This window comes from Schistocerca americana, chromosome 3 (genome assembly GCF_021461395.2).
Source record: "Schistocerca americana isolate TAMUIC-IGC-003095 chromosome 3, iqSchAmer2.1, whole genome shotgun sequence".
In the NCBI taxonomy this organism is placed as follows: domain Eukaryota; kingdom Metazoa; phylum Arthropoda; class Insecta; order Orthoptera; family Acrididae; genus Schistocerca; species Schistocerca americana.
Genome location: NC_060121.1, coordinates 127,495,230 through 127,508,346, shown reverse-complemented (window position 1 = coordinate 127,508,346; position 13,117 = coordinate 127,495,230). Strand labels below are relative to the sequence as shown.

General features: G+C 44.3%; 1 protein-coding gene across 1 annotated transcript in view; it reads left to right on the top strand.

Moving 5' to 3' along the window:
* Positions 1-12,139, top strand: part of LOC124605829 (UDP-glucosyltransferase 2-like) — a 68,302-nt gene extending 56,163 nt beyond the window's left edge. The window contains exon 6 of the mRNA XM_047137758.1: positions 11,580-12,139. Coding sequence (XP_046993714.1) covers positions 11,580-11,856 — 277 coding nt within the window. The 3' untranslated portion in view covers positions 11,857-12,139. The remainder of the gene's footprint in view (positions 1-11,579) is intronic.
* Positions 12,140-13,117: the final 978 nt, after the last annotated feature.

The window sequence follows — 13,117 nt, the reverse complement described above, 5'->3', positions numbered from 1 at the left end:
AACGTACAAATCATAACGTTGCGGAAATAAAGAAAGTAAAATTTTCATCCGAGGGAAGACTTGAACCTAGAATCTCTCGTTGCACAGCTGCTCACGCTAACCACGGGACCACAGCGCTCCTGAGCTCACATTGTACTTGACGTTGCCTATCTTGCACATGGACTACTCAATTTGTATATTTTGCTTATTTTTTCATAGTTCCACACAACTCTTCCTGTTTTCTCGATTGATCTGTGTTCAGTTTTTCAAGGCCTATCCACTGTGCCAACTTATAACTAAATCTGAGGGGGGTGCGATGGGGAGGTTCCCTTGTAAGTGGTGAGTGTACAGGAATTCTTTTTGTCGTAAGGAGGCAAATGTCAGAAAGACCGAGACAGAAAAACAAACATCGGTCACTTATACCCTAATCTGATACACTAGTGGCCATTATAATTGCTACACCACGAACATGACGTGTTAAAGACGCAAAATTTAACCGACCGGAAGATGCTGTGGTAAGCAAATGATTAGCTTTTCAGAGCATTCACACAAGGTTGGCGCCGGTGGCCAAACCTACAACTTGCTGACATGAGGAAAGTTTCCAACCGATTTCTCATACGCAAATAGCAGTTGACCGGCGTTGCCTGATGAAACGTTGTTGTGATGCCTCGTGTAAGGAGAAATGCGAACCATCACGTTTCCGACTTTGATAAAGGTCGGTTTGTAGCCTATGGCAATTGCAGTTTATCGTATCGCGACACTGGTGCTCGCGTTGGTCTAGATCCAATGACTGTTAGCAGAATATGGAATCAGTGGGTTCAGAAGGGGAAATACGGAACGCCGTGCTGGATCCCAACGGCCTCGTATCACTAGCAGTCTAGATGACAGGCATCTTATCCGCATGGCTGTAACGGATCGTGCAGCCACGTCTCGATCCCTGAGTCAACAGATGGGGACATTTGCAAGACAACAACCATCTGCACGAACCGTTCGACGACGTTTGCAGCAGCATGGACTATCAGTTCTGAGACCATGGTTGCGGTTACCCTGTACGCTGCATCAGAGACAGAAGCGCCTGCGATGGTATACTCAACGACGAACCTGGATGCACGAATGGCAAAATGTCTTTCTTCGGATCAATCCAGGTTCTGTTTAGAGCATCATGATGGTCGCATCCATGTTTGGCGACATCGCGGTGAACGCACATTGGAAGCGTGTATTCGTCATCGCCATATTGGCATATCACCCGACGTGATGGTACGGGGTGCCATTGGTTACACGTCTCGGTCACCTCTTGTTCGCATTGACGGCAGTTTGAACAGTGGACGCTACATTTCAGATGTGTTACGACCCGTGGCTCTATCCTTCATTCGATCCCTGCGAAACCCTACATTTCAGCAGGATAATGCACGACCGCATGTTGTAGGTCCTGTACGGGCCTTTCTGGATACAGAAAATGTTCGACTGCTGTCCTGGCCAGCACATTCTCCAGATCTCTCACCAATTGAAAACATCTGGTCAATGGTGACCGAGCAAATGTCTCGTCACAATACGCCAGTCACTACTCTTCATGAACTGTGGTATCGTGTTGAAGCTGCATGGGCAGCTGTACCTGTACATGCCATCCAAGCTCTGTTTGACTCAATGCCCAGGAGTATCAAGGCCGTTATTACGGCCAGAGGTGGTTGTTCTGGGCACTGATTTCTCAGGATCTATGCACCCAATTTTTGTTGTTGTTGTGGTCTTCAGTCCTGAGACTGGTTTGATGCAGCTCTCCATGCTACTCTATCCTGTACAAGCTTCTTCATCTCGCAGTACCTACTGCAATCTACATCCTTCTGAATCTGCTTAGTGTATTCATCTCTTGGTCTCCCTCTACGATTTTTACCCTCCTCGCTGCCCTCCAATACTAAATTGGTGATCCCTTGATGCCTCAGAACATGTCCTACCAACCGATCCCGCCTTCTGGTCAAGTTGTGCCACAAACTTCTCTTCTCCCCAATCCTATTCAATACTTCCTCATAAGTTATGTGATCTACCCATCTAATCTTCAGCATTCTTCTGTAGCACCACATTTCGAATGCTTCTATTCTCTTCTTGTCCAAACTATTTATCGTCCATGTTTCACTTCCATACATGGCTACACTCCATAAAAATGCTTTCAGAAATGACTTCCTGACACTTAAATCTATACTCGATGTTAACAAATTTTTCTTCTTCAGAAAAGCTTTCCTTGCCATTGCCAGTCTACATTTTATATCCTCTCTACTTCGACCATCATCAGTTATTTTGCTCCCCAAATAGCAAAACTCCTTTACTACTTTAAGTGTCTCATTTCCTAATCTAATTCCCTCAGCATCACCCGACTTAATTCGACTACATTCCATTATCTTCGTTTTGCTTTTGTTGATGTTCATCTTATATCCACCTTTCAAGACACTGTCCATTCCATTCAACTGCTCTTCCAAGTCCTTTGCTGTCTCTGACAGAATTACAATGTCATCAGCGAACCTCAAAGTTTTTATTTCTTCTCCATTGATTTTAATACCTACTCCGAATTTTTCTTTTGTTTCCTTTACTGCTTGCTCAATATACCGATTGAACAACATCGGGGAGAGGCTGCAACCCTGTCTTACTCCCTTCCCAACCACTGCTTCCCTTTCATACCCCTCGACTCTTATAACTGCCATCTGGTTTCTGTAAAAATTGTAAATAGCCTTTCGCTCCCTGTATTTTACCCCTGCCACCTTTAGAATTTGAAAGAGAGTATTCCAGTCAACATTGTCAAAAGCTTTCTCTAAGTCTACAAATGCTAGAAACGTAGGTTTGCCTTTCCTTAATCTCTCTTCTAAGATAAGTCGTAAGGTCAGTATTGCCTCACGTGTTCCAGTGTTTCTACGGAATCCAAACTGATCTCCCCCGAGGTTGGCTTCTACTAGTTTTTCCATTCGTCTGTAAGGAATTTGCGTTTGTATTTTGCAGCTGTGACTTATTAAACTGATAGTTCGTTAATTTTCACATCTGTCAACACCTGCTTTCTTTGGGATTGGAATTATTATATTCTTCTTGAAGTCTGAGGGTATTTCGCCTGTTTCATACATCTTACTCACCAGATGGTAGAGTTTTGTCAGGACTGGCTCTCCCAAGGCCGTCAGTAGTTCCAATGGAATGTTGTCTACTCCGGGAGCCTTGTTTCGACTCAGGTCTTTCAGTGCTCTGTCAAACTCTTCACGCAGTATCGTATCTCCCATTTCATCTTCATCTACATCCTCTTCCATTTCCATAATATTGTCCTCAAGCACATCGCCCTTGTATAGACCCTCTATATACTCCTTCCACCTTTCTGCTTTCCTTTCTTTGCTTAGAACTGGGTTTCAATCTGAGCTCTTGATATTCATACAAGTCGTTCTCTTATCTCCAAAGGTCTCTTTAATTTCACCCACATTGCGTGAAAATGTAATCAGATGTCAGTTCTAGTATAATATATTTGTCCAATGAATACCCGTTTTTCATCTGCATTTCTTCTTGGTGTAGTAATTTCAATGGCCAGTACTGTAGAACATGAACAGAGAAGATAGCTTTGTGTCCTTTCCCACCATTGGCACTAAGGCAGAAATTGAGATGATGTCATTGGAGCATAATGTAGTGGACATATATACAAGCCACGTTCCTAGCGTTTCCCAAGAAACTTTGGGAAATGTTTCTACCACGATACAAATCAAAGGAGAATACTCACACTATTGTAAAACTATGTACTGTCGCGTGTCACTATTTGTTGTGGCCTATTAGTCAATGACTGGTTTTCAGCCTTTGACCGTAACGATTTTTGTAAATCGATAAGCTCGCAGGCAGTGGACGACCTGTTTACTGAGGATGTGTTTTTACGTTTGTAGCAATCGACTGTCATCCGTGTACCTAAAATCATGATAACCACGGTTATTATTAAAAAAAGTTGAAATCTATGACCGTGCTAATCAGTGTGAGCATCTTGAGGATGGGGATGATAGTTACAGATATTTGTCGGCTCGAATGGTGAACAGAAATTTACCTTGACAATGAAGATTTATTACCGGGACGAACTTCAGGACGATCCAAGTAAGAAAAGGCTACAGAAATAAGCATACCGTGTCCTCTATTATTATTATTGATTACTTTCGCTGACTAATATACGCCATGAATTCAATACTGTAATAAATTAATATCGAAAATTCTTCCAAGCAACCGGGGCAAGTTTCTCCTCATGCTCCAGTAACTCGTACTCTGCACAGCTCCCACTGTTATTTTTATCCAAAGGCTTGAGCGTAGCGAAAATGAGATTCCCTGTAAATTATACAATGGATTTCTGTCCGTGTTTTCATAACGAAGAGTGAGAAATAGACAAATGGGATATCAAATTGACCAATGTGAGGTCTAATTATCCAAAAAGGGATTTAATTGCTCGAACGTAATCATTGTAATTAAGAAAAACTTAATTAATGATTTCAGAAAAAAATCGTCCGAATTTTCGTATCCAAATGAAAAGTGGGAAATAGACAAACGGGGTAATGAATTGGCCAATATGAGGTCCGGTTTTGCAAAAAACATATGAGGATAATAAGTTGGTCAGGTGTGATATTTAACTGTCAAAAGGGTTCCTTCAAATTAAGTACTAAATTTTGGCCATTTAAAGAACAGGAGACACGAGGAAAGCAAGCGAGATGTTAAAAATTTCATATCTTCAAGGTCTAGCGGTGTCGCGCACAAAAACATGGATGGGTGTGATGTTTAACTGTCAAAGAGACTTCCTTCAAATAGAGTACTAAATTCAAGGCGTTTCGAGAAAAGAAGACGCTAGGAAAGCAAATGAGGTGTCAAAAAGACCATACTTACTGAAAAAATTTTAAACCAACAAAATGAAAACAAAAAACGATCAAATGTTTTGTGGAAACCTTTGTCTAAAAATAAGAAATAAAGTAGATTTGAAAGACATTCGACGTGCTCCCCTAAAGATGTTAGAAACAAACTGCAGCAAATGAGGTGCCAATTGAGAACTTAAAGCTCGATGTTTCACTTGGAATTTTAAAGAGTATTAGAGAATATTTGTCTGGTGGATTATGTTGAGCGTGCAGGCTGCGATTGTGTGGCCTTGACATATTTTTTCGTGTATGCTCGTATGTGTGAGAGAAATGTCAACAATTTTTCAGCCTCAAAACTTTTTCAAAAAAAAAAAAATGTTCAAATGTGTGTGAAATCTTATGGGACTACTAAGGTCATCAGCCCCTAAGCACCCATGGTCGAGGGAGGACTTGAACCTCCGCCGGGACCAGCCGCACAGTCCATGACTGCAGTGCCTCAGACCGCTCGGCTAATCCCGCACGGCAAAAATTTTTCAATGGAGAAACTTTTAAATATCAGAAAAGGGAATAATACATTCTTAAACGTTACCTCATTTGGTGTGCATAGTTTCGAACATAATTTAAAGGTCCTCGTAATCTGTTTTATTTCATAGTTTTAGACAAATCATTCCACAAAGTATTAGACAGTTTCTTTAACTATTTTTTAGTTTAAAAAAACAGTATTTGCACCGGTTAGCTATTCTGGGTTCACTGGCCCATTGACATCCGGCAACGTTATCTCTGAGCAACTTTAAGAAGCGTATAGCTATAATTAAATAAACAAAATAAAGACGAAAATTAAATAAATGCTACCATGAGCATGGTATGCTCACACGTTTCACAGTAAGACAAAAACGCTGGAATTCATGCACAGTTTCCAGGTAGATGACGTGCAAAAATATTTTTAACAGTGGACTCTTATGGGATCCAGTTGAACGCATCTGGCAATTGCACCTGTCACATACGTTCAACTGGATCCCATAAGAGTCCATTGTGAAAAACAATTTTTCTACGTCATCTACCTCGAAACTGTGCAGGAGCTCTATCGTTTTTGTCTTGCTGAGCACAATTCCAACGTTCGTCGAAACAGAAAATTTCAAATTTTTATGTATTCAATGTGAGCACCATGTGTTACAAGACAATATCAAAACGGTGGCTCATTTCCTGCCACACAAGAAGCAGCAGGTCTCTCGTTATCGAATTCGCAGCCTCAAGACTTTCAAGAGTGTCGGAAAAAGGGGGGATAAAAACGCAGGCTTTTATGTAACCCCAAAATTATGTCACAAGGTGTGAGGTCTGGAGACCTGGGAGGCCAACGGCGATGAAGTTCATCTTCTGCTCCTCTCTTTCGATCCAGCGTCTAGGTCAACGGGAAATATCTCATACGTTTTGATGAGTAAGCTTACGGATTTAAAAGTATGTGACGTAAATGACCGTATCTTTTGATTGCATTGACTTAGAAGCTTAAAGTTTTAACACCGCCTAGGGACCATAGAGACCTCAATAATGCAAATGAAGACCCATACTCCTTGACAGAGCGTAGGGGACGATGCGGGAGACCCGCACCGCCGTACTAGGCAAGGTCCTAGTGGAGGTGGTTTGCCGTTGCCTTCCTCCGACCGTAATGGGGATGGATGAGGATGATGAAGACGACTCAAAAACACCCAGTCATCTCGGGGCAGGTGAAAATCCCTAACCGCGCCAGGAATCGAACCCGGGAAGCGAGAACGCCACCGCGAGAGCACGAGCTGCGGCCATAGACCTCAATATGTGACATAAATTTCTACCCGTTCCCAAGAAAAGCGGTTCTTAACAGGCGGGCCGACTGACTAACAGACTGACAATAAAACGATTTTTCCATATTTACGGATCGAAGCTGGGAACCCTAAGAAGAGATATGTTCGCAGTTTTCGGTAAACTGACCATGGTATCGCGAATTACGGGGTGGTTTTAATTAAGCTTTCCCTAGTTAACGCATTATAACATGGGAACTAATTACCGTACGAGTACCAAACTTGGTAGCATTAATGTCCGGGGTATGCAGTGCATAATTTCCATGCATCACAGCGTCACCGTCCAGTTCCAACTCTGGCCACTATGTGCTGTGATCAGTCATCGTGATTCGTAGTCTCACACACGTGACCAGTCATAGCGCACTTGTTGACGTGTCAACATGAGGTTGGACAAAAGGAGCAGGGCATTACTGGTGAAGCTCTATTATCAAAACAACAGTGATGCTGCAGCTGCACTTCGAGAATATCGCCAGCTGAAAAGATTACGAAAGGGTCCTCTTTCTGCAGCTGCTGTGCGGAGCATGGTGAAGAAGTTCGAATCAACTGGAGAACTGGGCGTAGATCCGGGAAGAGGCCGAGCACCGGTTGCATCATAGGTGGCCGACGAAATCGCTGTTGCTATGGCAGACAACACTGTGAGTAATTTGCGATTGTCAGGCAGTGCGTGTACTGTGTCACAACAGTTGAACATCCCGTGGTCCACTGTATGGAAGGTGCTTCGAACCATTGTCAAATGGTATCCGTACAAGATCCCTATCGTACAGCAGCTTGCTCCACAGGACGGAGAACGACCTGATGCCTTTGCTCTCCACTTTCTCGCAAGAATTAAGATCGACGAGGGCTGGCCCTGGACCATCCTATGGACAGACGAAACTAATTTTTCTCGTTGGGTGAGGTGAACAGCCAGAATTACCGAGTGTGGGGATCTTCGTCTCCAGTCACTGTGCATGAAGTTCCTCTGTCACCGTACGGTGTGGCTTCACGGCTGCGTTCATCATTAGCCCATTCTTTTTTGACCGGACTGGGCTCAAGGACCAAAGACGTGCTGGCCATCGTCACTGCGATATTCTTCGACTGCATGTCATACCCGCCCTACAGGACAGAGACGCGTTGAACGCAACAGTTTTCATCCAAGATGGAGCCCCACCGCGCATCGCTCGTAAAGTTTGGAAACGATCAGATTATCAGCCGATCATTTACTAATGCTTGGCCGGCACCATCACCTGAGATCTCACTCACTGCGATTTCTGGTTGTGAAGCTACCCGAAGGACAGGGTTTTCCAGGCGAACATTCACACGTGTGCTAATCTGGAGCACAGCATATCAAGAGAGGTAGCCAGCATACCTACAGACATGCTTCATTTTGCTATGCAGAATGCAATCCTGCGCTTTCAGACTCTCTTGGACACTGGCGAGCGCCACATTTAGCCCCTTTTGTAGCAGCAAATAAACCAGTATGTAATGGTATGATGTATCGTAGGACCACATTAAAAGTGTTTCACTCGAATTGGTTTTGCATTATTTGTCTTCCTCATGTCGTTCATCTACATCTACATACATACTCCGCAATCCACCATACGGTGCGTGGCGGAGGGTACCTCGTACCAGAACTAGCATCTTCTCTCCCTGTTGCACTCCCAAACAGAACGAGGGAAAAATGACTGCCTATATGCCTCTGTACGAGCCCTAATCTCTCTTATCTTATCTTCGTGGTCTTTCCGCGAAATATAAGTTGGCGGCAGTAAAATTGTACTGCAGTCAGCCTCAAATGCTGGGTCTCTAAATTTCCACAGCAGCTACTCACGAAAATAACGCCTCCTTTCCTCCAGAGACTCCCACCCGAGTTCCTGAAGCATTTCCGTAACACTCGCGTGATGATCAAATCTACCAGTAACAAATCTAGCAGCCCGCCTCTGAATTGAAATGTCCTCCCTCAATCCGACCTGATACGGATCCCAAACGCTCGAGCAGTACTCAAGAGTAGGTCGTATTATTGTTTTATAAGCGGTCTCCTTTACAGATGAACCACATCTTCCCAAAATTCTACCAATGAACCGAAGAAGACTATCCGCCTTCCCCACAACTGTCATTACATGCTTGTCTCACTTAATATCGCTCTGCAATGTTACGCCCAAATATTTAATCGACGCGACTGTATCAACTGCTACACTACTAATGGAGTATTCAAACATTACGGGATTCTTTTTCCTATTCATCTGCATTAATTTACATTTATCTATGTTTAGAGTTAGCTCCCATTATTTACACCAATCACAAGTCCTGTCCAGGTCATCTTGTATCCTCCTACAGTCACTCAACGACGACACCTTCCCGTACACCACAGCATCATCAGCAAACAGCCGCACATTGCTATCCACCCTATCCAAAAGATCATTTATGTAGATAGAAAACAACAGCGGACCTACCACACTTCCCTGGGGCACTCCAGATGATACCCTCCGATTAACACTTGCCATCGAGGACAACGTGCTGGGTTCTATTACTTAAGAAGTCTTCGAGGCACTCACATATTTGGGAACCAATCCCATATGCTCATACCTTAGTTAGGAGTCTGCAGTGGGGCACCGAGTCAAACGCTTTCTGGAAGTCAAGGAATATGGCATCCGTCTGATACCCTTCATCCATCGTTCGCAAGATATCATGTGAAAAAAGGGCGAGTTGGCGTTTCGCAGGAGCGATGCTTTCTAAAGCCGTGCTGATGCATGGACAGAAACTTCTCCGTCTCACGGAAATTCATTATATTCGAACTGAGAATATGTTCGAGAATCCTGCAACAAACCGATGTTAAGGATATTGGTCTGTAATTTTGAGGATCCGTCCTTCTACCCTTGTTATATACAGGTGTCACCTGCGCTTTTTTCCAGTCGCTCAGGGCTTTACGTTGGGCAAGAGATTCGCGATAAATGCAAGCTAAGTAAGGAGCCAATGCAGTAGAGTACTGAGACTTTAATGCTACGAAGTTTGGTCCGGGTATGGTAATTAGTTTCCGTGTTAGAATGTGTTAAACAGGGAAATTTTAATTATAACCATCTACATCTACATCCATACTACGCAAGCCACCTGACGGTGTGTGGCGGAGGGTACCTTGAGTACCTCTATCGGTTCTCCCTTCTATTCCAGTCTCGTATTGTTCGTGGACAGAAAGATTGTCGGTATGCCACTGTGTGGGCTCTAATCTCTCTGATTTTATCCTCATGGTCTCTTCGCGAGATATACGTAGGAGGGAGCAATATACTGCTTGACTCTTCGGTGAAGGTATGTTCTCGAAACTTCAACAAAAGGCCGTACCGAGCTACTGCACGTCTCTCCTGCAGAGTCTTCCACTGGAGTTTGTCTATCATCTCCATAACGCTTTCGCGATTACTAAATGATCCTGTAACGAAGCGCGCTGCTCTCCGTTGGATCTTCTCTATCTCCTCTATCAACCCTATCTGGTACTGATCCCACACCAGTGAGCAGTATTCAAGCAGTGGGCGAACAAGTGTTCTGTAACCTACTTCCTTTCTTTTCGGATTGCATTTCCTTAGGATTATTCCAATGAATCTCAGTCTGGCATCTGCTTTACCGACGATCAACTTTATATGATCTCATTCCATTTTAAATCACTCCTAATGCCTACTCCCAGATAATTTATAGAATTAACTGCTTCCAGTTGCTGACCTGCTGTATTGTAGCTAAATGATAAATTATCTTTCTTTCTATGTATTCGCAGCACATTACACTTGTCTACTGTTGTGGCGTAACAAGCTAGCTACGCCACACTGAGAAGGGAGCCGAAAGGCACGCGTACACACACGCCGACTGGCGTCAAGTCTGGAACAGGATAAGTAGTGAATTCTAATAAGAAAAGTATGCAGCTCCTCGAATACTTAACTTTATTCTATCCTTGTGGTACATCGCTCTTGATAATACAAATAAGACTATCTTCAGATACGGTTAATGGCGCCTTGCTAGGTCGTAGCCATGGACTTAGCTGAAGGCTATTCTAACTGTCTCTCGGCAAATGAGAGAAAGGCTTCGTCAGTGTAGTCGCTAGCAATGTCGTCGTACAACTGGGGCGAGTGCTATTCCGTATCTCGAGACCTGCCTTGTGGTGGCGCTCGGTCTGCGATCACACAGTGGCGACACGCGGGCACGACATGTACTAAATGGACCGCGGCCGATTTAAGCTACCACCTAGCAAGTGTGGTGTCTGGCGGTGACATCACATCTACATTGAGATTCAATTGCCATTCCCTGCACCATGCGTCAATTCGCTGCAGATCCTCCTGCATTTCAGTGCAATTTTCTATTGTTACAACCCCTCGATATACCACAGCATCATCCGCAAAAAGCCTCAGTGAACTTCCGATGTCATCCACAAGGTCATTTATGTATATTGTGAATAGCAACGGTCCTACGACATTCCCCTGCGGCACACCTGAAATCACTCTTACTTCGGAAGACTTCTCTCCATTGAGAATGACATGCTGCGTTCTGAATTGGTCTGATAGTCCATATGCTCTTACTTTGTTCATTAAACGTCTGTGGGGAACTGTATCGAACGCCTTGCGGAAGTCAAGAAACACGGCATCTGCCTGTGAACCAGTGTCTGTGGCCCTCTGAGTCTCGTGGACGAACAGCGCGAGCTGGGTTTCACACGATCGTCTTTTTCGAAACCCATGCTGATTCCTACAGAGTAGATTTCTAGTCTCCGGTATATTTGACATAGAAATGCCATATTTTTGGTTTATTTTAACTGCCACGACTTACGTTAGCTGTTTGAGCGCATGGTAATAATTTTGTTCCATCTTAGCTCTCCAAAGCGACCTGTATGCTCTTTTAAAGGGGCGACCAATACTTTGTCCATTTCGCTTGTATCACGGTGTTCGCTTGAGAGTGCTTACAGCCGGCTGCCTGTTGGTGCCCGCAGCTACCGGGAGAACATGAAGAGGCTGTCGGCGGTGTACCGCGAGCACCAGGCGGAGTCTCTGCCGCGGGCCGTCTGGTGGATCGAGTACCTGCTGCGGCACAACGGGGCGCCGCACCTGCAGAGCGCAGCCTCACAGCTCAGCTGGTACCAGCTGCTCCTGCTCGACGTGCTCGCCTTCCTGCTGGCCGTGACGGCGGCCGCCGCGTACGCCGTCTACGCTCTGGCCAGATACGCCATTTCGTTCGCCACCAAAACACAAAAAGTGAAGAAGCACTAAGTTTCTTAACGAACTCCATCTAATCATTCGGAGCAGTTTCCAAAGTGGATCAAGATGTCGACTCAGTCTACATCTCCATGTAGTGTATTTCTCGTGTACATGCTGCGTTTTAAGTGTGTTATAGCACAAGGTCTAAACCCGAGAGCTCTCATTTATCGCGTCACTGTGATAATATGAAAACCTGTGTCAGTAGTTCACGCTGAAGTAAATAAATCTAGTCATAGAATAGTATCAAACACAGAGTAGCTTTATGCGCAAATAAATTTTTTCCTTATGCACCGAAGCGATCAGCGATTCATCACTTCATTAAACCTACCTCAAACTCAAACAGTACCATCTATTGTTATTTTTCTCAGAATATTTTTTGGAATGTGACAATTTACTTTACAGATCCCTTCTATGTAGAATTTTCATTCAGCGGCGTGGCTTTTCAATGTGTACGGAAAATGAAATGATGTACAGATAATATTGAATGGGATCGAAAAGCCGGCCGGAGCGGCCGAGCGGTTCTAGGCGCTACAGTCTGGAACCGCGCGCCATTTGAACCACTAATTCCCTGTTGTCCTCTGGAATCATTACTTGTTCATGAGAGCTCTTGGAAATTCTCACTGTCTAAGCGGTCTAAGGCGCTGCAGTCGTGGACTGTGCGGCTGGTCCCGGCGGAGGTTCGAGTCCTCCCTCGGGCATGGGTGTGTGTGTGTGTTTGTCCTTAGGATAATTTAGGTTGTGTGTAAGCTTAGGGACCGATGACCTTAGCAGTTAAGTCCCAGAAGATTTCACACACATTTGAACATTTTACTAATACAGTTTATTCTAATGGGCAAGCTACTGTGCTACATAGTCTGCTGAGAACTACAACTGAACTACTCTCCTACTGCAGTACACTAGTTGCAGCGTTACAGGTGTGCCAGCAAACTATAAGCCTATTATTTTGGCCCTGCCCACAGAGCTAACCCAAGTGGGCGTGCCACTGGCACTGCGCAGGCCCCAAGAACTTGCTCCCGCTGTGGGATACTAACTACTGCTTTCAAATATCCATTTCTACTAAACTACTCTATTACTCACTATCTTAAAAAGTTAGTACAATTGCCTTCGTTGGTGAAAAATGCGCCGCCCTCCTAGTCCGTGACGTGGAGGATTCCAACCGTAATGGCGGTCAGCCATTCCGCACCCTGGCAGTACACGGCAAGTGTTTAGGAACTTCTCTTGTCAATTTTACCTTCATTGGTTATCCTTCAAGTATTCCCTTCATATTCTAGCG